Here is a 25,597-nt window from a genome sequence, read left to right as displayed (position 1 = left end):
AGCATTTCTAAATTTTGTAATATTTTTCTCAAAATTCTAATAAAACTCTTTTTGTTATATACTGGGAAATACTCAAAATGTTCCAAACGAAAATTAAACTTCAACCTGTTATACGTAGTTGATTGTTTTGTAAATTGTCGTGAAATTTAGAGATATTCAACTATCTTAATCCATTATGTGGATTAAAATTCAACGGGTTCTATGTCTTTGAAAAAAACAGGTTTGTTAATTCTCTCACATCTACTCTTTTAATAATGTGAAACAATATTTTAGTACCTGTTTTATCTACACAGTTTATAACTTTCTGATTAAACACAAATGATAACAAATGTTTAAATTTGCTTCTTGAGTCACCTTGGTTACTATTTCTTATTATATAAGTCAGTCTCAAAAGGGATATCCCGTAAGGGAATCTGTCCCACGCTGAAAATGTTCTGGTATGAAGGATTCGTCCGTGTTTCTATTACTGCTAATTATTATAAAATGCTTTATACGAAGCAATATTTAAAAAATTCTATAATTCCCTCTAGCTCCGGTCCAATACGGAAATCATGAGCTCTATATATATTGTTAAAGTAGTTTTTATACGACATAAATATTAACATACATTTACAGAATGGCTTGCCAGTCAGTCGATTGTCGAAGTTTGCTCGAGTTCCGAAAAAAAGTTTTTTAACAATGGTTTTTAGGCAAGACTTAACTTAATCTCCTATTACGCTACGCTTAGGATCTTAGAACTAGCTATTGATAGCCTCGTTCTAACGACCCTTTCGCTAGCCAATCAGAGCTTAACTTACAACATTTTGCAAATCTATAGGTAGCCTGGATTTTGGATATTTACAATTCTTTTGTCGTTTTATGTCAGATTCCTGGTTAGCTCGGTCGGTAGGCCACTTGCTCTGTAAGCGAGGGGTCTCGGGTTCGAACCCTGGATTGTCTGCATATTTTTCTTACACTTTGACGTTCGAACAAGTCGTCTGATTGGTTCAAATAAAAACAGATTTGCGAAAATAAAAATAGCAATATTGGAAATCCAAAATATACAGAAGACGAATGTGAATGGGTCGTTCTCAGATCTTCGTTAAGAAGATCAAGTACTTTAGTCAGATTGACTTCATTTCAGCAAAACGAGTTTGAATCGCCGAAGTTGGATATTGGTGAAAGGAATAAAAATACTCGGATTTAAGGTCCGTTATAGTCATTTAAATTGGAAAAAAAAATATATCTAAGAAAATGTATAAATTTCTAAAATATTTAAAGACGTTTTTGAAAGCGATATTTACAGATTTTGCTGGGGTTATTTTCTTATAATTCGCTTATAGAAAACTTCTTTGTTAGATACGTTCTCCAATTCTTTCCGTCTCGACCATCCATAAAAAAGCCACCCACACAATTGGTCTGCAACCCAGCTATAAAACGACCTAATAGCAGAAATTATTGAAAGATGATGTACATAAGGATTTGTGTAATAACTGGTGTTTTTATGAAGTGTTGATAGACGAAAACTTTCAAACTGCATGCGATCAAGCAATTCTACTATTATTTATAAATATATAAAATTTGTTTAATTTATAAGCTACTCTTGACGCAATAATTACATGCCATTTATCGTTATACAATGCTTTGCAATACATATTGCTCTAATTCTATCCCTTTTACTTGCATTATATGTGTACATATCTATTATGTTAGCATAGACATGCGTCTCTAAATCATTAACTTGTGAAACTGAGCATCTAACTAGTCTGTGATACCCGTAAGTATGCAAAATCTGCGATTGCCTAGACCGACCGAGTAGAATTTCATGTATTATGCTCATTTTGGATTTATTTCGCCACACTTAATTATGCAAAACGCGACTGTCTGATTTAAAGGAGTATTGTGCCTACATGCAATGTTTCCGCCCGATATGGCAAAAAGCTAATGAATATCCCCGGTAGAACAGAAAATGTCAGGGTATCGTTCGCTATATGAACGATTGTCTGCGCTAGTAAATATCACTCTTCTTAATACATATCGTATAATGCAAATCACAAGGTTGCAGCTGGTATACCAATACACTGATTCAGAAACGCTTGAACTTGTTTGTTTGGTTTGCTAGTTCTGCTTTATGCCATATGAATTTAGCATTATAAAGATACGCATACATTTTCTTTGGTATTACTACTGCCGAGTTTACAAAACTATGAATCTATTTCATCATTTTCACAGAATCCCAGTGTAATTGATTTTACTTGTCAACATGCACCATTTTCCTTAAAGGTATTTTGTATGAATCACGCTTTAATACCTGCTCATGAAATAACGTCATAAAACTTTAAACAGTTTATTCTTTGTACCAGATCAATTTTGATGAAAGAAACATAAATGAATAGACAACACATTACCTTATTATTTGTTATTAATTTTGTTTAAATGATAATAATTCTTTGAATGATTCATGTTTAAGTTTGTCCAGTCATTATCGACCACATTACACAGAAATAAACTCACTTCATACTATACACCTCTGTGAGTTTTGAAAAATAGCTATATCTTCATCATTCACTGGTATGGTACTGATAAAAAATACAGCTTATATTATTGTATTACAGCCCGAGATTCCACAAGGTTCTGCATACCACACATCACTATTCTTCCTAGAGAGAATCATGCTCACATGTCTATTCCTTTAATAAGATAATCAAAATGTCTTGGTGACGTCACATTGTGTATAAGTCATATGTAAAACAAGCAAATTCGATGAATTGGTATCCCCCGCCGATAGGGGTGTGGTGAGGAATGGCAAAAAATAAATCCGGCAAAAAGTTAGTTAAGGATGTTACGAAGAAGCAAGTAATTTAACAGTCAAAATCAATTTAACAGAAAGTGAATGGTTTTTTTGGTTGTGTGTGGGGGGGGGGGAGAGGGGGGAGGCGGCGGCAGCGGGGGTGACCGGTGAGGGTACGAAACATCACATGTTGATAATAAATATTAAAAAAAAAATGGCGGGGCGATGCATGATCGCGGTGCTTGGCATGACTCAGCTGGGTGGAGGAGTGAGGTTGGGGAACAGTACAACTTTGCATATTGATAAATATTCATGGAAGGTTTGAACAAAGGAATGATTTTTTTTGGGGGGAGTGGGGTTGGGAAGGGGAGGGTGTGTGACCAAGGCAAGGTGGTGGCCAGGTGTGGATACACAACTTCATATGTTTATAATAAATGTTCATGGAAATGAATGAAAGAAGTTTCATGAAATTCTACCAATTGGCTGGTTTGTTATGTACAAATCTGTAGATTTTTAAACAATTAAAGGGCAATTACTCTAAGGAAAATCGACCAATCAAAAAAGTAAAATTGACGGGCATCATCGCAGTACGTTGGTGCGTGTTTATTTCAAGTTTTATGAAATTCTACCTGATAGTTACTGAGAAATGGCTGCGGACGAACATTTTTGAGCATTTTTCATTAAATCAAGGGCAATAACTCTAAGGGAAATTGACTAATCCAAAAAAAACTTGACGGGCATCATCGCTGTATGTTGGTTCATGTTTATTTCAAGTTTCATGAAATTTTACCTGCTAGTTACTGAGAAATGGCTGCGGACGGACATTTTTGGGCCGTTTTCATTAAATAAAGGGCAATAACTCTAAGGTAAATTGACCATTCCAAAAAAAACTTGACGGGCATCATCGCAGTATGTTGGTTCATGTTTATTTCAAGTTTCATGAAATTCTACCTGCTAGTTACTGAGAAATGGCTGCGGACGGACGGACGGACTGACGGACGGACAACGCCATTTCAATACCACCCTGCCGATTTCATCGGCGGGAGATAAAAATATGACATTTATCAACTGTATTTGCTTTTATTAATTACGCAGCTCGTTTGCAATTTATCTTTTACGTGGTTTAACTTGGCAATGTTTTCCATGTAAGAGAGGTTCAGTTTTACCGTTTTCCCTGGAAAATGATGGACGGTTAGCTGTTCAACTTATTTGTTTTCAGGTATTAGGAGGTTCAGCTTAATGGGTGCAAAATTAGCGGTTCAACTTGATCGTTATCCCTTAAGAGCGGTATAAAATTATAAGATAAACTTCTATACTAACTATTTTAGTAATAGACATTTCCACATGTTGATGGATAGCTGATGCTGTATTTACTTATACTTGTTAAAATTGGTGATTAAACACTATTGTATTACACAATAAAATACCAGAATTTTTCCCAAGATCTGAAATCGTTTCTCCACAAAGATGACACTAGTTTAATTGAGTTACAGCTGAAATATACATCACTGAATATAGAATATAATCAAGTTCGACGGAAACACTATAATATGAAGTGGGTTTCAAAATTCACTATTAATTAGCTAATTATGTATCGCTTTTGGGTGAGAAATAATACCCTAAAAATCTAGTTCAGTTCAAAGTCAGGTATTTAAGACATTGAATAATACCTGACAGATTTCCTAGACAAATGACAATTAATATAAAAATCTGTTGGTGCTTTTTTACAGACAATATATCACATGTTTTCGTGAATTACTGTAATATAAGTGTGAAATAAAGCTACTATTTTCACAGTGAAAAACACCAGACATCTAGGTCATTGTTAACAGAACTACAAATTTCGTATAAATTCATCGAGTTAAAGCTATTGAACAGACTATTTTGTTTGTTTTACATGTATGATCATAATAAACATGATATCACAGTTTAACCCTTACCCTGCTAAATTTCTATAATGAACTTGTCAATTTTTCAATTTGGACAGTACCATTAACTCTTAAAAGGGGTGCTTACCAAAAAGATCCTGACTAAATGGCGAACAGTGCAGATCTTGATCAGACTGCATGGATATGTAGACTGATTATGATCTACATTGGTCGCAAAGGCAGAATCAATCTTGCCAAATAAGGGTTAATTTACAGCTGTACAAATGGTGAAAATATTCATATTGTGACCTTACAAATATCCTCTCTACCAGACTTTTGTATTTACCTCCTGCAGCCAATTGTATAAACAATGGTTAAAATATACCACGGTTAAACTATAACCGCGGTATATACCGTGGTAAGGTAACCACTGGTTATTTTCTCTTGTATAAACCAGTTTAACCGCGCGGTAACCTAACCACGTAAAATATCAATTTAACCACGGTAAATTTTCCGATAATGCACTGCGTGCATGACGTAATTTTCGCGGACAAATGTCAGACGACTGTTTGTCAACAAACATGGCCGCCGTTACAGTTATTGTACCAAAACAAAGGGCAAAAATGTTCTCTATACGAGAAATAGATGTTATTACGGAGTTTATGAAAACTCATCTCAGCACCCTGCGAGCAAGTCACACGCAAGGAGGACCAGGGGCGGCACAACGACAGGCCAAGTTGTGGGAAAAAGTGACCGCCGAGATAAATGCTTGTGGTAACGGTCCTCGGACCGTGAAACAAGTAAAAGAAAAGTGGAGGAATATGGTTTGTTTATTGTCTTTTCACCAAGTGATATTTGTAATTTTTGTAGATCTACTGATCTGGATTCAAACCCGAGAACTTGAGTTCTCTAAGAAGCACTCTACCACGTCGCCATTTTATAGAATATACAGTAGCGATAGTAGGGGGTATTTATATAAGTGCTATATTTTACCTCTACTACATGTACATATTTAGTATTATTTACTGAGCTGTAGGGATCAAGAAAGTTACTTCACCTCAGAGGATTTTAAAATATTTGGCATTACAGTATAGCAAGTGGTCATCACATAGAAATATTTCTTTTACTGATTACATTCTTAGTTTTAACTTTTACAGACAAGTGAAATATTGCTAAAATTCAGGTAAAGATGGCGAAAACAGATGTGTCAGCAGAGAGGACCAGTATGAGGAAGACTGGAGGAGGCCCGCCACGGCCGGAGATGTCACAGACTTCTCAGACTGTGGCGAGCCTGTACGAGAGCTCAGCATCTTTTCATGGTGTGTGTTCAGATGCTGACACACTCATCAATGTTTCTGGTAAGAACGTAAAATTATAATATAAATAGTTAAAGGATATAACTTTCCACATGAATACACAACGATTTGCAATGTACCGAACACCGACGCAATCCTCTTAGAAAATTACAAAACAATGAATAATTTCCATTTTCATATAAAACGACAATTGAAATCATTTCGTCATTGTTGTTGATGCAGGCTGCACAGATGTCGATATAGGACAGCAGGTTGTAGACCATCTAGATCTCCCTCAGCTGGGACCAGCAGGACACAGAGACAGAGACCAGCGAGAGTGCGGATACAACTACCAGGAATATATTCTCCGTAGCTGGTGATTTATTAAGTTTAACTCTAATAAATGTTGTCTTTTTTATCCATAAAATCTGTTTCATTTTAGATAAAAATAACAATAAGCAAATTAAACAATAAAAATGTAAATTGACTCACTGTTAATACATTTGTACTATCAAAGTTGTAATTCCTACAAACTTCTTCCAATTCCCCAGTAGCTGTATCCAATCCTAGACGAATCAGTTTAAACAAACAAGCTTTTCAAACATCGATGAAATTCAGGCACCAATCGCACCATGCCCTTGAAACAATGTGTGAAATTAAACAATTTCCAAACGCATGGTTCAAAGATAACCTGTATTTTAGCATCCTTTGTGGAATATTTCCAGTCCGCAACATATCTAGTTCCTTATAGATCTACAATATCAGTTTTCAATAAAATTATTCATCTCATCTCATCTAGTCCCGTTTACGAAATGCAAGAAAATTTAAATTCTTTTCTCCGAAACCAATTCGTGACGTAGGGCACGAATGACGTAAGAATGCAATGGCCATAATTGAGCAGCGCCATGATAAAACCAACATAGTGACTTTGCGACCAGCATGGATCCTGACTAGCCTACGCATCCGTGCAGTCTGGTCAGGATCCATACTGTTCGCTTTCAAAGCCTATTGGAATTAGAGAAACTGTTGGTGAACATCATGGAGCCTGATCTGGATCCATGCTGGTCGCAAAGCCACTATGTTGGTTTTCCATGGTGCTGCTCAATTATGTAAATTTATACGGGGCGCACAAGGGAAACAGTACCCTTTAAACAACAATCAGTCGATAGAATATATGAATTTTATCTTATGTCACGCTAATAGAAGGAGAATTTTGCAATACTTAATATAATACATTTTAAAATATATATTTTAAACAATGGTTGTTTATCTTTTATCAATTTCTAGTACCTATGTTTTTACTTTAAGACACTGTATAAACATAAACATGTCCTGTTCTATGGAAGGCCGGTTGTGCACTGTTGTAAATTGCTTGGTTGTGCGTGTTCTAATCCCATTCTAACACGTTCGAATTACACCTGGAAAGGATACTTATTTAAAGTCTAATTCAGGCGGAATAGCCAAAAGTAGGTCAATTTGCGAAAAGTGTTTTAAAAGAAAATCTTTAAAAAAAAAGTGTTGGAATTCTTGATACTTAGTAAATGCCAAATGCGTCCATTAACTTCAATGTGAATTATTGAATGAACAAATATGATATTTATCATTTACTGTTTCTTACGCAGCTGCTTTGTGCAACATCAACCAGCCAACAGGGACAGAAGCAGCGAGGCAGGCGGATACTGTGCCAGAGGGGGTCAGTATCCAACCTGACTATCCAGAGGATTCTTGTGTACCATGCGCAAACCGTTCTAGTAAGTTTAATACATTTTACGGTTGTATCATCACTGGTGAAGGAGTTGACGTTTGTTTTAAATATGTTCTGCATAATTCCGGCTATGTATAGATGGCCGTAGAAGCGTTAGAGGTAAAAGTACATTGAGCCGTGCCACGGGGAAAACCAACATAGTGGGTTGGCGACCAGCATGGATCCAGACCAGCCTGCGCACCCGCGCAGTCTGGTCAGGATCCATGCTGTTCGCTAACAGTTTCTTTAATTGCAATAGACTTTGAAAGCGAACAGCATGGATCCTGAACAGACTGCGCAGGCTGGTCTGGATCCATGCTGGTCGCAAACCCACTATGTTGGTTTTCTCATGGCGCGGCTCATTTATTTTATTCTTTGGTCTGACCTACTGTAATGTTATTTTACAACAATTCACTGTTCAGGCGTCACAATTATTACTTAATTGCGTCAAACGGCATAGCGGCGCGTTGAAAAAGAAACCAACAAAAGGCAAATATTTGGCGGACGTCGTAAATGATGTACCTAAACGTGCTTGGTAACGTGTTAAAATCGAAGTAATAGATCCTATTTTGTAATTTGCTCTTGAATAAATTGTTTGTCATTCAGATGCGTATTATTATTTTACTCGGGAGACACCATCGTGGCATTATTCCTTCGCATCTGAACTCAAAACAATGATTTTATTCAACGACAAATCACTGGATGAGATACATTATTTCTTAAATTATTATTTGGCTGTGGAAGACCAATATCATAAAACCATACTTACATACATTTAAACCCGATTTCTTCTCTTGTTTAAAAATATACCACCGAGTTTTGCAAATAACAACGCTATAAAAGTTGAGTTCTCGTACATAAAGCATATAATTTGATTTTTTCTTTTACAGCTGTCACCACACAGAAGCAATCATCGAGCACAAGTTATCAGCAAAAGAAAAGCAGTAATCACAAAGGTTAACACCTAATTGTAAAATAACTTGTATAATTTAGTAACACTGTGGTTGTTTTCTATATTTTGTTCGTTCCTCGTTGCTTCGAAAGTTCTAAAAGGAATGCATTTTTCTTGAATGAAAATAAGCTGTAACATAATGATGTATGTATTTTTAAAACATTGATATTCTGTAATAGTGAAATGTTACTTTCTATAAATTAAATATATTACACTTGCTATACTTTTGCCGAAAACAACAAGAAAAACAACACTAATACAACAATAGTTTACATACACACCATGGTAGCTAACTGATGATTTTCTTATGTTGTAGAACACTGAAGGACCTCCAACGGTGTACTTTGAAAAACAGATTGATCTAGCCGAGGCACAGATGGAATGCTTCAACAAGATTTCAAAGCTAGCCGATGTTTTAATCGAGAAATTCAAATAACTTTTGAAATTATATCTCAGTAATTCTTGATAGTTGATACATGTACATTTTATGTCATTCCAGACTTCTGAATATATATAAAAGCTGAAATATGAAAATAAATTATGAAACCAAAATAAATTGGTGTTAAAAGTGTCAAGTCTTCACTTTCCATAAAACGTCAATGTATGGTGTGATTTAATCATCGGTTTCTTCTGTTATTACTGATTCTGAAAAATAAGCACGAGCCACATGGTCTCGAACTCCTCGCCCATCCATTCGGCCATTAAGATGTCGGCGGGAGCTGATCCAGATCACCGGCTTCTTCCACCTCTGGTTCACCCCACTGCAGCCTCAGATTATGGAGGACAGCACACGCCACGATTACACGTGTCACCCTCTGAGGCTTCATGCGTATCTACAATGATAAAATATAACAGTGTAAATATGAACTGCGTATTACCAATTTATGCAGAATATACTAGTATCTAACTTGACCTACTGACCTACTTTTTTTCTTTTTGAAGCTACAGCAATCAAATTTTAATCATGTTTTTTGACAGTTTTGCATTTAAATTTCAACTTCGACCTTGGCTAACCTACTTGACGTACTGACCTTCTTTACTTGCTTTTTTTGGAAATTACAACATTGAAATTTCAATTATGAATTCAGTTTTACATGCATATTTGGACTTTGACCTTGAGTGACCTTGACCTTTGGCATCCTTTCCTGTTTTTGAAAGTACAGCATTGAAATTGGAACCATATTATACTGATTTCAATGCATATTTCAACACTGACATTGACTTACCTAGACTTTAACATTTGACATTTTTCAAGTTTTTCAAACTTGCAGTGCTCAGCGAAGTTTGAACCATATGCATAACTATGAATGGAGAATTGAATTTTTCAGCTAGACATATCAATACTTCATAGCGATTGAACTTCTTCCATATAACAATGATATGTTTTCTAGTGATTGCACTTTTTTTTTGGATAGACATAAAAACTGTAGTTTATACTCATTGTCCTTATATATCGGAAACTAACTTACTCCCCATGTAAAACATGGAATGTCCTCTTCCATACACCAAATGTCCTTTCAACCAAATTCCGTGTGGAGATGTGCGCCCGGTTGTACCTCTCCTCTGTTTCATTCCCTAAAAAGTTATTTATTAATTGCATCAATTATAAATTTGATATTTAATTTGTCGCAAGTATCAATCATTTCAGTTGATTAAAGTGCAATACCATTAAAACAAAGTACTTGTACAGTGAAAACTCCCAATATTGTAACATAATTGTTCAATACACAGAATAAGCCAAATACATACCAGGCTGCAAGAAAGGTGTTAGCAGAAATGGCCGACAGGGGTAGCCACTATCCCCAACAAATATCCGCGCTCTGGATCTGAAATTATAATGTGATAAAGTAAAATACCAGTAATGTAACAGTATTGAAAAGTAAAACTGTGGTAGATTTGATTTTGCATTAAACGGCATATTCATTTTCCTTTTTATATTAACTGCATATTAAAATTAAATGCAACATATTGACTGTACTGTTAACTATTTCAACTAACCTTTAGAATGACCACTTTGATACTACAATCAATGGAACATACCTTGGTGATGAGCTTCAAGGTACCGGCCTACATTAGAAACTCGTAAGATGTGGCTGTCATGGCAGCTTCCAGGCCAACAGGCATTGATGCTTGTGAACATCCCTGTGTATATAATGTGTATGTGTGACATTCACTTAAACAAATAACAATTGGCATAATGAGCAGTATCAATTTTGCAAATTGTATTAAGCAAACGGTGTTTCGCATACACTGTAGTTTTAAACACATGTTATAGCCCGAATTAATGACATATCAGCAAAGGGGTCTAGCCACAGCTCTAACAACTTAAGACCAATTCTCTGTAATATTTATTAAATGACATTTTTTTTTTGATAAATAAAAAAAAAACACTTCTACTTATAAGGTATAAATACTTTCAGTGGTAAAATGAACGTTTCTGTTATCAATTTACATTAACTTAAGCATGTAACAAACTTAATTTTTGGGATTTGAAATACAAATATCCCAGCCATTTTCATCCAGCATATTGTTTTTAGTGATATTTTAAAAATTGATATTTTAACAATCAAATTAAGTAAATTAGATGATCTACATTACAGTTTAGTTATTATTTTGCTAGATACAAATTTAGATGTATATAATTCTTTCAAACTATCAAGACAATGACCAGACTTTTCAAGGATAGCTTTAGTTAATGTAGATTTAAGACTTGGCTTAGTTTATTTAGAAAAAAAAACCCTGATCATGCACATTCCAGTGCCAGTAAATACTCAGTAAATACAAACTGAAGTTGCAGACATATTTCCCAATTCTTTCTGAAATTAATCAAAATACACAAATAAATCTACTTTATTTTTTTTTAAATAAATACATGCAGGTAAAATAGAATGTTATATACATTGTATATCTTAGAATGAATGCTGTTTTACAGATCACAGTATTATTGTTACATGAATGAGGTCTTAAATTTTTATTTTTGAAAAATGAATTTCCTCAGAAAATATGATTTTATGATACAGTCTTGAGTGAAAAAGAGTTGTAATGTTATAACAGTCTCACAAAATCAAGTATACTAATTCAACCATTATTTTGCTATATTTTCTAAGTATTTTTTAAAGATTGAAAAAACCCAACCAGAATAAGTTTATCTTTGGTAGAAAATAACCAATTAGATCTGTTTGTGATTGTGGGTAATAAGACTTCATGTATAATTATGCTGTAAACTGGTAACCAAATCTAATGGGAACTGCAAAACATGTTCTTTTTTTACAAATATTTAAAGACTGTCATGTGTCTTTTTCTTTTAAATATGTTAAAATGCATCTTTTTCAAAATACATTAATTTTTATTAAATTTAGATATAACAATTTTAATGTTATACATGCAAGATTAATCAAGCAATAATAGAATTTTTTAAATTTAATTCAAGGTCAAGAATTGAGTTATTTTTCCATTAAAGGGTCTTTGGTTAAAACATTATGAAAATTTTTAAGAAATGACTTTCTCAATTTTTTCCATAAATCTGAAAAAGAAACATTCATGCAAAAAACATAATTCTATTTTCAGGGAGGGTGTCCAGTGCTAGTACTTCTATTCACTGTCAAAGACACCAATCACTCTTTTGGTCTGTGGCAATCAAAAATAAAGGCAGATCTTCACTGTTCAGATGTCCATAACTATTATAAAAACACTGATTGATGATTCCCCACTTTCAGCCTCTCTATTTGGAAAACAACAACAAAAACACCATTTCTAAACATTTTGCCTTCACGGTGACACACTGCATCTCTACCTTAGAGATAAAATGTCATCTTGTCAACACTTTAACTACCTGGATCAAGCAGTTAAGTCACAGACTGCAGTTAATTTTAGCAGTCCTTCTTATTTTCATTTGATACACATCCAAGCTTCACATGCCTATTTAGCATAAAATCTCTGACTGTCATTTTGTTAATTTACAAAAAATTTACAAAATCCATGTATGCATCTTCGTTTCTATGGTAACCGGGACATATATTGAACAGGAGTTTCTGAATTTTGCATCCTCCTCAGGAAAAATCGGTATAAAGGAAATCTGTGAATATGGGTTTCCAACTTTTTTTTTCTTACAAGAGAATTTGTCTTTGCTCTGCCTGCATGTATACTGTAAAAATACCACACCGGCCTTTCATACAGTTACTTTAGCAAGGTACTTGTATGATGTCATCAGTAAAGTGATGTCATCAATACACTTGTGTGTACACATATTTGTTTACCAATTTCAAGGTTAATAAACAGTGTAAAGGCGAGACATTGTATTAACTATCTCTTGAGAATCTGTAAATTTAAGTATACATATGGAATTAGGAATTACCTGTGTTTAAAGTGACAGTAGGTCTGTAAAATGAAATGCTGCATGAAATGCCTGCGAAGCTTCTGTAGATGTACTGCTGAATATGGATTATCAAGTTAACAAGTAAGATGTTTGCTTTATATTTCACATATCGATGTAAATGTAGAGCTAGTGCACAAGGGTGCAATACCATACTTAAATTACAAACAAAGGAAACATACCTTTGTGATCGCAGGTCGCCTGGACATTTATACTGTGTTGGTGTTTTCTGTTAACAAATGCAGCCTCATCTGGATAACCAGGCGAAATTATTTTAACATGGGTCCCGTCAATACAACCAATTACAGATGGGAACCCACGAATGGCGTAAAATCCACTCATGATCCGTCTTCGGTCGTGGTCCGTCACAGGAAACTTGATAAATTGGTCTTTCAGTCCAAATAGTACGTCGGTAACGTCTCTCACGACCCGGGAGACGGTAGAAACGTCTACGCCAAAGGTGTCGCCGATAACCTGCATGAAATTACCTGTAGCAAGAAATCTCAATGTTATCAAAATTTGTTGCCGTGGTGTCAGGGCTTGGTTACGTCGCGTCCGTCGCTCCAAAGTTGGTCCAACAAGTTCAACAAGTCTGTCTATGTTGTCAGCTGAAAACCTGTACCTTTGGCGTAATTCTTCATCCGTCAAGTCCGTCAATTGTCTGTCAATACGTCGAAACTGTCGAGGTCGTCTATGTCTTACAAAATGAATGGCGGCCATGTTTGAGTGGTTACTTTGTGGTTACCAAGCTCCTGTAGGTAGGTTAAAACTAACCGTGGTTATATCGCGGTTACCACGTATGACGTTATCTATACAATCGCTTACCACGATGTAACCATGTTGGTTACTGGCACTTAGTGGTTACCGCGCGGTTAAAAGTTTTATACAATTGGCTGCTGATGGGATGTTTGAATGACAATAACAGATTTTCGTTTAGAATATTAGAAATGGTCTCCATATTCCACCTACAGATTTGACAATATTATGAAGTGTCGGTACGTTCAAGAGTACCTTTCTATGGTACGTGTGCCTTTGTAATGTCATCTGAGTATTTGGTATTATTAGTTGATTAATGCTTACCGAGTACAGTTAAGATTCAGTATAGCAATATAAGGCATGTTTATACACGTTTTATGTAATCATAAGACATATAATTATAATAACACATTTGATACGCCATTCTGAAGAGAAACAAAAAAAAGACAGAAGGTTTGTATGGTATTTTGGGAATGAAACCCATTTGCTCGAGGCCCGAAGCGGTTTTACTACATGGAAAAAGATATAAAGTTTGAGTTTTCCTAAATCATTTTATAAATATCACTCAGCTGTAAATGCAACATACATAACCACATACGTGCTAGTTGCTACGTGTCGCGTTATGCATTTTAGTAATTTGAAATTTATTAGACTATATTGCCCATCTAAAATCGCAAATATTCGCATTTTTACATAGATAAAATATGCTTTCAATAAATATGCATTTATATGTGGAATAAAAGTAGCAGCATGTGCTTTTGTTGTTTACATACATGCAGATGTATGTCACTTGTTCCGTGGTTTCCAAGGCATCTAGTGTTAATGGTTCACAATATATACTTTATGTTTTGTGACCATTGCGGCAACAATCTGAATATGTGACATCCCGTTGTTGTTCACTATTAAAACACAACATGTATATTGGGCATTCATAGTCATTTACGATGGCATAAATGTCTGCGAAATAACCTACATTGGGCAAGACGCCTGGTTAATTGTTGTGCTATGAAACCATACCCTCGGCCATAATATGAATGATATATTTGAGAAAAGCTGACCACGCACTTTCCACCAGATAAGTCCAAGAATCTCCTAGAACCGGCATCAGTGATTGCTGCAACTGAGGGATTAGTAACTGAAATAGATACAAGTAATATTAATTACATGAAGAGTAATACAAAACCTGAGCTAAATGGTTTACATCCCTACCAAAAACGTGTTTGAAATATTTTGCCTTAAACTAAAATAAACAAAAAGAACAGTGGACAAGACATATCCTTTTTAACCTTTCTTAACTTTGGTCATCACTCCATCCTATCCAGTTTTAATTTAAGGTTTGCACGCTGGCTCAGTCGAATGCACATTTGGGTAAAAGTATATAAGATCCACATCTGAAACAACAATGCGACGACAAGAAATAAGTATTACATGTATAATCTTGGATTTTTGCAATTGTATGTGTTTATTTTTCATATTTTACTATTCACATATAACTGCACTTATTAATGAATGTATAAAAATCAAATATAACCAAAAGGGTTCTCGGCATTTATAAAAGGGACGTTCAATAAATAATAATACTCCGTGTGTAGTTCCTCCGTGTGTAGTTCCTTAACCGGTGGTTATTTTTAAGTGTTGTTTTTTGTACATTATAGAGCAATGTATTAGAAACAAAATGCCATAAGAATGATAAAAATCGGTAGATTCAAAGTAAAAATACAATCATTTGAGTGAGGTGTACTCAGGTATACTGAACTATTTTATGTCCAAAATACTGAGATTGTAAAACGCAATTCCTTAATACTACTATTAAACAACTAGAACAGTAGTTCAATTTTCAGTCCAAACAGTTAAAACAAATCATCATCTTTACATAAACATTTGAAAACTAAAATGAAAAAAAAATGATAACAGTATTAAATGGAGTATGTATATTTTTACTTGAAAAATGATAAGGTGAGTGCGATAAGCCTATGCAATTTTGTGAGGTGCAATGTTCATCGTTGAAAAATTTCTTGTATTTTAATTTGATACTAATTTCTTAATTCTCGATTGCGAAACAAGTTCTTACAACTTAGATTAATCGCTCTCGAGACTCATTCCAGATGGAATCAACCTCGAGTTTAGATGCTTTAGTTGTGTTTTAAAATGAAAAAAGCAATAAGTAGTTAAAAACAAACTCAAACTCATCACAAATTGCTGTACCTCGTAGAAAAATGATAGAATTTTGTGATTTTACAGGTTATTCTATTATTCTGAGACCCTGAATGCCCAGGACAAACCTAAGTTATAATTTTTATTTGCCATGGTCCAGTAAACCTGAGTACACCTCACTCAAATGATTATTTTTTCACTCTGAATCTTCCGATTTTTATCAGTTATATGACATTTTGTTTCCAATAAATTGCTCTATAATGTGCTGAAAACCGCATTCAAAAATAACGACCGGTTACGGAACTACACAAAGAGTATCATTATTTATTGAACGCACCTCGTACACACATTAAATCTACAGTTGCGTATACTTAAAATCTGCAAGGATACACACATTAAATATGTAGTTATATACTCATTAAATATACAGGTATACAAACATCAAATGTGCAAGTATTTCGCGACTAAAATTGTAGCTTGTAATTTGATACGATATAACATTCGTTTTCTGTATGTAGACAAAGAAACAATTGCTTCTAAAACAGTATAAATTTACAACAAGTTAAAGTTAATAACTCTGAGCATTTGTTGCGCACAATGAGAGGGTCGCAAATGGGTTTGTTTTCACATATTGACCATGCATTCGAAGGTAACGAAGTATGTCAACATTTGTGACAAATAAGATGTTTGATATGTTTCAACAACGCCACTTTTCCATCCCCAGGTTTAGTAATATGTATCCCGCGGAGCGCGTTCACCCAGAGAGTCGCTTCAATTTTAATGTCAGATAATATTTATAAGGTCACGGAAGTTATCCAGAGAGTCGCCTCAATTTTAACGTCAGTTTGTTTGTTTGTTTCTTTTGGGTTTAACGCCGTTTTTCAACAGTTTTCCAGTCATGTAACGACGGGCAGTTAACCTAACTAGTGTTCCTGGATTCTGTACCAGTACAAACCTGTTCTCCGCAAGTAACTGCCAACTTCCCCACATGAGCCATAGGTGGAGGACTAATGATTTCAGACACAATGTCGTTCATCAAATAGTCACGGAGAACATACGCCCAGCCCAAGGATCGAACTCACGACCCCGCGATCCGAAGACCGACGCTTTACCTACTGAGCTAAGCGGGCGGGTTATTTTAACGTCAGAGATTATTTCTAAGGTCACGGAGTTTGACTGGCCACCTTGTAATGACAACGGTTTACGAGGTCAGTTGCTCAGTCAAGTGTGACTTACCGATTCAAAGTGTTCTCTTCTCAAGGGAAGGAACAATGAACCATTGAAGATATTTTGTACTTACATATCATTTTTCAATGTATCTTTACATTACCAATTTCTAAATGACCCGTTTTTTCATTTTATTTAAAATTATGTACACTAGTTGTTATGTCTGTTACAAAGTTAAATATCTATAGTCGGAACCTCTGTTTTAAATTGCCTTCCATAAGGCTCTACATTTTATGTTAAAAACAGAAGAAACACCTGTCCAAACGGATGTTTTGTACAATAACATGATAGTAAAGGCGCTATTTTTAATAATACACATGAACTTCTACCGTTAGAGTAATAAAGTGAGGCAATCAGAAACAATAGGTTATATAAGATTTTCCATATTGCTCATTGATATTCAAACCTTTGATAAATATTACATTTATTGGAAATAGGATTCCACAAGAAGACTTAGTAAATATATTTGATGTTCATAACGAAAAATGCGGCAGACACATTTTGAACAAAGGCATTATGGGCCTTTGATTAAACTCACATATAGGTATTCCACTTTGATATTGAACATGACATGTTTCTGGCCAAGTTCAAGCAGCAGTTTTTCAAGTCTTTCTGTGTCATCTATACGAGTTATACACTTGTCTAAGGTGTTCAGCACGCGCAACCCATGATCTCTTAATTTCTTATTGTTTTGCAGCTCAGTAGACGATAATCCACGGAAATGCACGAACAATTGCTGGACATCTGGGTACTTTTCAAACAACCTGTGAATTAAATAAATATCATTTAAAATGATGTCTATGTTTTGTCCGTTTAACATACATATTATGTAGATACTGTAATTTATACACTAAGTGAACTATTGCATACACCTAATACCCGACAACACTAACGGTCCCATAGTTATATCATGAAGAAACATGATATTGTGATAATTAGTGTCATTCCCACCCTAAATGGTCACTTATTATACTGTGAACAAACGAGTGGGTGTCTTCGCGATATATACTAATGACAACGTTTTGTATCAATGTAATACAATACTTACATCAACAGTAATTGGAGATTGACAAACAAGCATGAAAACGTATTCCGAAACCAGAGATATCCTATTCATGACAAAACAAGTAGGCTCGTTTCTCAGTAATTGTAGATACTGCACATTGTCATTTATCTTTAGTTTATATTTGTGTTTGCATAAAACTGCTTATATTATACATTAAGGTAATACAATGCGGAAACAGAACTCGTGATTGGCACCCTCTCCACCTTCTATACACCATCGTTTTATATTTCAATATTCCAATCCATCCAAAATAAGGTATATTTTAACAAGAGCTGTCTCCATAGGATGACATATGCCCCCGATGGCACTTTGAATGAGTAGTTATGGCCGATGTTAGAGTTTAGGACCTTTGACCTACGGAGCTGGGTCTTACGCACGACACGTCGTCTTACTGTGCCACACATTCATAAATAGTTATTTTAAAATCCATGCATGAATGACAAAGATATGGACCGGACACGCCCATCAATGCACTATCATGAAAAATGACCTTTAATGTCTAAGTGTGACCTTGACCTTTGAGCTACAGACCTGGGTCTTGCGCGCGACACGTCGTCTTACTGTGGTACACATTCATGCCAAGTTATTTGAAAATCCATCCATGGTTGACAAAGATATGGACCGGACACGCCCATCAATGCACTATCCTTTAATGTCTAAGTGTGACCTTGACCTTTGAGCTACGGACCTGGTCTTGCGCGCGACACGTCGTCTTACTGTGGTACACATTCATGCCAAGTTATTTGAAAATCCATCCATCGATGACAAAGATATGGACCGGACACGCCCATCAATGCACTATCCTTTAATGTCTAAGTGTGACCTTGACCTTTGAGCTACGTACCTGGATCTTGCGCGCGACACGTCGTCTTACTGTGGTACACATTCATGCCAAGTTATTTGAAAATCCATCCATCGATGACAAAGATATGGACCGGAAACGCCCATCAATGCACTGTCCTTTAATGTCTAAGTGTGACCTTGACCTTTGAGCTACGGACCTGGGTCTTGCGCGCGACACGTCGTCTTACTGTGGTACACATTCATGCCAAGTTATTTGAAAATCCATCCATCGATGACAAAGATATGGACCTGACACGAAAATTGCGGACAGACTGACAGACCGACAGACGGACAGACGGTTCAAAAACTATATGCCTCCCTTCGGGGGCATAAAAACTGAACTCATATTGATATTAAGGTGAAGTTTTACCAATCGCCCAGGAAAGTCACGAGGATAGAATAAATAAAATAGATTGTATATGTTTTAGAATAAACATAGTAAGTAGAAGTTAAAGCGCAGCCAAATATATAGGACAATTTGTAGATTATAATTAGAAAGACGTCTTTGTGGATCATCCATTTAGCATGACAAATGAACCGAGACCGTTAATTTTCAAATGTTTACATGAAGGTGTCACAGTTGTTAAAGAAACCATTGGCATTATTTGTCTTTTTTGTCGTCAACGTTTATTTTGTATTCAACTTTTCAGTTAGACAAAAAAATACTTTTACTTTTATTTGATCGTGCTTGCCGAAATATACGGGCGGCGTTCGCTACCACTGGCGCTCTTTTCAAGACGCCACCAGATATAAATTTTAATATTTTAAGCAGCCCTGCAAACTTGGATAAATTTCCTGATGAGTTATGAATAAGTATGATATTGCGTAACATGCATTATTTGGCCTATAAATACCAACCGATCATAAATCACCTTTTATGTAAAGGTGTTTGTTATGAATCTGTATTATATTTAAAAAACTGTTCAAATTATTTTTCTTGACAGTTATTGTCCTACACGAGTGTAGAGATAGTATTTACTACATGACAAGTAAATAGCAAGGTATTTATAAATATATCTGTCGTCAATATTCTTCCGCGGAAAGTAGATTTCTCCAATTTAAGACATTGTTTTCCCAGAATTATTAATCTGAATCAAATAAAACTACATCATTAAATTTCAGTGTCCCTGGACAGAGTGTAGACCTTTTTATGAAGATCGAACGGTCGCTACATTTCCTTAGAGGATCACCATCAAAATCAGTAACTGATTTGTTTTATTACCCATTTATTTTTAGCCTAACCCGACATGTAAACACAGCACTATAGGGGGTCAACATACGGCAACGCTTTTACATGATTTTGAATTTTTGAAATTTGAAAAGTGAATATACTGATTAAATCAATCAACGTTTGTCCATGCAACTGAATGTTTTATGTTAGTCTCACAATAAGTGTGCCTTAAATAGTTTTTTTTCTAGTAAATTTAACTACTTCTAGTCAAAATCAGGGCAATCAAGTCAGTCCAGTTAGACAATCTGAATATATTAGGATCGTGTAGCATTTGAATATATAAAGCATTTCCATACGTTTAATGTTATTTTTAAACAGGACTGCAAACACGTGTATAATGACAAGTGAATTCTAAGCAGTACTACATAATCAATTTTACTACAAAATATATACCCTGGTTATGGGGTTAATTTACAACATAAAATGACCAGAAAAACAAAATAGCTTGCCACTAATGATGCATGACATTGGTTTGACAATTACGCCAGGCTTTAAACGACTTTATACAATAATATATTTTCCTGGAATGGCTGTCAGTGGAATTCAGACTTTCGTAGTTATTTGATTGAAAGATTTGTCTTGTTTGTTTATTTTGGGTTTAACGCCGATTTTCAACAGTACTTCAGTCATTAATTTTTTTTGGCAGTTTACCTAAACAGTGTTCCTGGGTTCTGTAGTAGTATAAACCTGGATTAGAGGTTGGGTATGAATGATTTCGGATATATGTCTATTATAAAATTGTCTGTTATAAAATTGAACATACGACTCGGCCGGGAATCGAACTTACGACCACGCGATCCGTAGATCTGCACTCTCGCTATTGAGCTAAGCAGGCGGGCAAATTTATAGTTATTGTGATGCAATACTGATGGATGTTTACAAAGTATGATATATTATTATAATAATAACAAACTGTATTTTCTAGTAATAACAAACGAACGAAAATACCTCAGGGATTTTTAATGTGTGTAGGCAAGCCAGTCAGAAATCGACAAAACTTATAATTGCATCTAGAATAAGACATAATAACGCATATCAATATATTTAGTAATTTCTGAAGCTTTTTACACGTGGAAATAAACTTTAAAAAGATATATATTTTTGTCTTCGGTAGTCGAAGTTGTAAAAAGATCAATGTGAAAAAGTGTATGTATATTACTGGAGGAATAAAAATGTCAAATGAATATGACATCAGCGGAATATTTCGCTATTTTGTATAGCTACAGCATGAAATAAAATCTTTTCTTGTATATTGTAAAGTATTTAACACTAAATACTGAAATGTAAAGTAAAGCGTTATACTGAATTCTGACTTTTCTGTTGTGATATATGACGAACAGTTACCTTAAAGAATCAAGAGTAAGCGTAATATAAAAGGGACACATTTTGTTGTGTGATTTCTAAATCTATTCTTGTTAACAATATTGAAAACAAAACGGACACAGAGATTAATTATTCAAGGTTGGTGTAATCATTTTTTTGTAATGAAACATCTAACATTTACGGGATTTTCCAACACGTTTCCCCAATTATAACACAACACAGTTCATACTCCGTTTTATAAATGTAAATATAATTCTTTTGTCTGACACCAAACCTAATTAACTGTTCCCAAATTTCCATCTTACAAGGGTTTAGTAGTTCAACACGAACGCATACAATCTTATTTCAACTGTGAATTTTCTATTGCTTCCGCCGTACTTCCTTATAAGGCAAGCGTAACAGTGGCGCCACAGAGTTAGGTAAAATGGTGACGAACTATCTCGCAGATTTACCGTTTTAAAATCGCTTGACAAAGTTCGTTCAGAACAATAACATTTTCATGAATGTTTAAACATATGTTATTGATTCTACATCATAGGAACACTAGCTTTAATGTATACAATGTATTCCTTTAAAACAATGATTAAAATACATGTAAAATCAATGTAAATGTTTCAGTGAAAGAATTTTGCTTGATCATTCAGATAGCTTCCATTAAAACACATGAACCTTGTAATTTAAACCTAGACAAAGAAAGTTTATATACTTATTTATAAATATTTTCGACAAAATGGCACGAATTATATTCAAATAAGATAGAAGAAATTGAGGAAGTAACTTCGGTTTGTTATGTTTAACAGATTCGTTTCTGTAAGAAGTTATGAAAGCTAGTAATGGAAACACAGTGTCATGCCTTCAATTTTGTCCTGTTCTGTCCATTGACGTTATTGTTAATTGTTGTGGTAAACCATAGTTAGTAACCATCGGATAAGGTTGTATTAAAGTTGTTTCAAGTATTAAAATCCTCTGCGAAGGTTTACTGTAACTGATTTGTCGAGAACATCTGGAACAATCTTTCACAATAACACAGCCGTGAACATTTGTTTCTAACTTGATTTTATAGTGTTGAGTTAGCGGCCAAAACCATCGAAGTATTTCAAAGCGGTTTTCATAAATATTTCTAACGGACTAAAATTTTAGAAAGTTCGAAATTAAAAAAAAAAGGATGAATATCCAACAGGGAAAACCACGTTCTAAAATCGCAGCCTCCCCAAACGTAAACCCAGCACGCGGACGCACACACACACAAAGCAAACACACAAGGACAAAACGAACAAATAAAGGAACACAATGGTCAGTAGCAAAACAAACACTGCGGAGCTTAAACTGGTTTATGGGGCACCTAACCTCACTCTTACCTCCACTATGTTCCAAAGTCACAGAAGAGTGTAAATAAAAGTTATCCTCGTCAAGTGAAACCCTAACATACGCAAATGCAACAGAAGGCATGTAATGAAAAATACAAAAATGCTCTTGTATATTTATACAAATGCAATCCTTAAGAACCTAAAACAAATGTTCTCAGTGCCTGGATGGAGTTACCGTATGTTTCTTGCTGTACAGACTAAGCTTATGATGGTGAACAAGTGTTGCAAATTTTAAAGCAAAAGCTTTGATAGTTTAGGAGAAAAGCTGACCATAACACATAACTTAACCAAGAAATCTGAGTTTCTAAGTCCAAAAGGAGCCATAATTCTAGCAAAGAGCAGGGTGGAGTTAGCTTATGATGGTGAACAAGTGTTGCAAGTTTTAAAGCAATAGCTTTGATAGTTTAGGAGAAAGGTTGACCTAAACATAAAACTAAACCAAGAATTTTTCATTTATGTCCAAAAGGGGCCATAATTCTAGCAAAAAGCAGGATGGAGTTATGTTTCTTGCTGTACAGTGTCAGCTATTGATGTTGAACAAGTGTTGCAAGTTTTAAAGCAATAGCTTTGATAGTTTAGGAGAAAAGTTGACCTAAAGATAAAACGTAAAATGTCGTCCCGACTTCATCTCAGTCTTGTTATATTTTCTTGTCCTTCGGGATCATTGATTTCAATTCATTTAGATTTGAATATTGAATATTGCTTAAGCCGGTGCTAGGGGGCGTGGGTAGTGTTGCATTTTTCATTACTGCTCATGAACGGACTCAATCAAACCGAGTCTGCAATTTTCACCTTTTGCCTTGTTCTCGGTGCTTCCGAGAGATCTACTTTACAGATTTTATTAACCAGGCAACGCCAACGCCGACGCCAACGTCGACGCCGATCAAGTGATGACAATAACTCAACTTTTTTTTCAAGAAATCAGATGAGCTAAAAACTGATACACTAACCTCATAAACATAACGACGCCTATTCTCGAGATATCCAACTTAATTACATTCCAAGTTTCACGAACAATTATTTTATGTTCTTCCGAAAGTTCTGGTCTATTTTCAGCCGCTGGTTTCGACTCAATGGTCACTGAAAGTTGTTTTTCATTATCAGTATATAAATGGCGTTTTCCTGATTGAATACATCCCATAGTTTGTTCAGTAAAGTTTTAGTTTATCGGATACAATGCGCCCATTTTTGTACCATTGTATATGACATTGTGGCAAAATATATCCGATGACCAACATGAACTCTTTACCAGTTGTATATCATATAAGAGTTATAGTTCCAATTAGTACTTCCAAATGCAACAGTTGTGCAAACGTTCTATGCTTAAAAACGTTGGTTAGCCTTTCACTCTACGTACACTATTGTTTATACATTTTTGTACCAGGTTACTATTACTTTCCTTTGGCTTTCAATGTTTCTTTCATAATTTAGTCCTTCTAGATCAAATGAGTACTTTTAACTATCTAACGAACGTAACAGCAAGTATAAGTAAAGAATGAAGTCATATATACACTGACTCTTAATAAATATATTTCCAAATGCCCTCTTATAATAAAACTGCTGATTTTAGATGCCTCCAATATCTAGTTTATCATAGTGCCTTTAGTTCGTACGCGCGATGTGTTGTTATCGATAAAAATATCGGAAAGAAAGACTAGTGGCTAAATATCTTCACTCCTCTTTACACTCCAACAAATTTTAAGTGTATTTGGTTACTCTTTCAGTGGCATCATTAATGTTTGTGTTGTATGACAGTCAGTGGTATCACTGGCTGACTTTATTGCTTGCTACAGAACCCTACTGTCAACCTCCCATTATAGTTCTCATTGTTTTTAACTTACTGAGAGAATATTCGATACACGTCCCTCTGATACATTTTATTGCTACTTTAACTAAAGTTGTTGCATGACTTTTGCGGACGTTCTTTCCTTTTTATTTATGTACACCATAAGATACTATGTGAGTAAGATCAGCGAAATAAAGTGTTGCCAATTTGTTGTTGTTGTTGTTTTTTGTTATTTTTTTCTGCTAAAATCAAACAAAATTAGTTTCTCTCAGTGTTATGTATATATACATTTGAGTATATATGCAAATGTTGAACCAGGGCGAATGTGAATACAGATTCTAAAGCAACATCGAAACTAATCTAAATTAGTGGAATTGTGGCATGTGCATGCTCGTTTGTACTCCTAGGCGCTTTACCGTAATTACGCTGAAAGTATGTCACTCAATTTATATTTTCTTAACAGTCTACATACGTCAGGAATGAATTCTTGGATTTGGCTACCGTAGTTCTTTGAAGGTTCATAGCTGACCACGGAGGTAGTCGTTTTTGTGTGTTTAAGCGTCATTTACAAACGGCCGAATTAACTAATGAACTGTTTGCAAAGTACCTTTGAAATAGGTCAATTGATGTATTTTTTCTCAAAAACCAGCAAATCGATATTGAACATTTTATATGTGTAACACTTTTCAAAGTCTCTTGAAATCGGCATGGAATACATACAATATGTAAGGTATGTTAAAATTTCACTACTGTGAGCAGAAAATTTCAGTAACTTTGAATTAAAATTAATTTGCTTTAGTAATATTTAAATGTAATCACCTGAAATGAAATACAAGTTTTGGA

At 34.8% G+C, this 25,597-nt stretch overlaps 3 protein-coding genes across 3 annotated transcripts; 1 reads left to right on the top strand and 2 right to left on the bottom strand.

Annotated features, from left to right (window-relative positions):
- Window positions 1-4,993: 4,993 nt before the first annotated feature.
- LOC128555082 (uncharacterized) lies at window positions 4,994-8,632 on the top strand. The gene is made up of 5 exons (XM_053536480.1): window positions 4,994-5,462; window positions 5,822-5,996; window positions 6,177-6,309; window positions 7,556-7,684; window positions 8,568-8,632. Exons 1-4 carry the CDS (start codon window positions 5,193-5,195, stop codon window positions 7,641-7,643), a joined length of 666 nt encoding a protein of 221 aa, XP_053392455.1. The 5' UTR covers window positions 4,994-5,192; the 3' UTR covers window positions 7,644-7,684; window positions 8,568-8,632.
- A 1,806-nt stretch (window positions 8,633-10,438) lies between these two features.
- Window positions 10,439-13,895, bottom strand: LOC128547438 (putative nuclease HARBI1; the record flags this gene model as incomplete). The annotated part of the gene is made up of 3 exons (XM_053520460.1): window positions 13,184-13,895; window positions 10,670-10,771; window positions 10,439-10,455 (listed from the first exon to the last, which is right to left on the bottom strand). Coding segments are annotated over exons 1-3 (657 nt in total), but the record flags the coding sequence as incomplete, so codon positions are not given.
- A 104-nt stretch (window positions 13,896-13,999) lies between these two features.
- On the bottom strand, window positions 14,000-24,520 carry LOC123545753 (cytoglobin-1-like). The gene is made up of 3 exons (XM_045332061.2): window positions 23,919-24,520; window positions 17,677-17,902; window positions 14,000-14,892 (listed from the first exon to the last, which is right to left on the bottom strand). The coding sequence occupies exons 1-3, from the start codon at window positions 24,107-24,109 to the stop codon at window positions 14,761-14,763; spliced, it is 549 nt and encodes a 182-aa protein (XP_045187996.1). The 5' UTR covers window positions 24,110-24,520; the 3' UTR covers window positions 14,000-14,760.
- Window positions 24,521-25,597: the final 1,077 nt, after the last annotated feature.

The sequence above is a fragment of the Mercenaria mercenaria genome, chromosome 1, assembly GCF_021730395.1.
Source record: "Mercenaria mercenaria strain notata chromosome 1, MADL_Memer_1, whole genome shotgun sequence".
Classification (NCBI taxonomy): Eukaryota; Metazoa; Mollusca; class Bivalvia; order Venerida; family Veneridae; genus Mercenaria; species Mercenaria mercenaria.
Note: the sequence above shows the minus strand (reverse complement) of the source record. Positions and strands in the feature narration are given on the sequence as shown.

What these genes read in the sequence shown, in the direction of transcription:
- LOC128555082 (XM_053536480.1), top strand. Translation starts at nt 5,193, where the DNA reads ATGTCAGACGACTGTTTGTCAACAAACATGGCCGCCGTTACAGTTATT. An exon ending in CACACTCATCAATGTTTCTG is followed by an intron (nt 5,997 to 6,176) that starts GTAAGAACGTAA and finishes TTGTTGATGCAG; the next exon opens with GCTGCACAGATGTCGATATA. An exon ending in GAATATATTCTCCGTAGCTG is followed by an intron (nt 6,310 to 7,555) that starts GTGATTTATTAA and finishes TTTCTTACGCAG; the next exon opens with CTGCTTTGTGCAACATCAAC.
- LOC123545753 (XM_045332061.2), bottom strand. Translation starts at nt 24,109, where the DNA reads ATGGGATGTATTCAATCAGGAAAACGCCATTTATATACTGATAATGAA. An exon ending in GGCGTCGTTATGTTTATGAG is followed by an intron (nt 17,903 to 23,918) that starts GTTAGTGTATCA and finishes TTTAATTCACAG; the next exon opens with GTTGTTTGAAAAGTACCCAG. An exon ending in TCAAAGTGGAATACCTATAT is followed by an intron (nt 14,893 to 17,676) that starts GTGAGTTTAATC and finishes TATCTATTTCAG; the next exon opens with TTACTAATCCCTCAGTTGCA.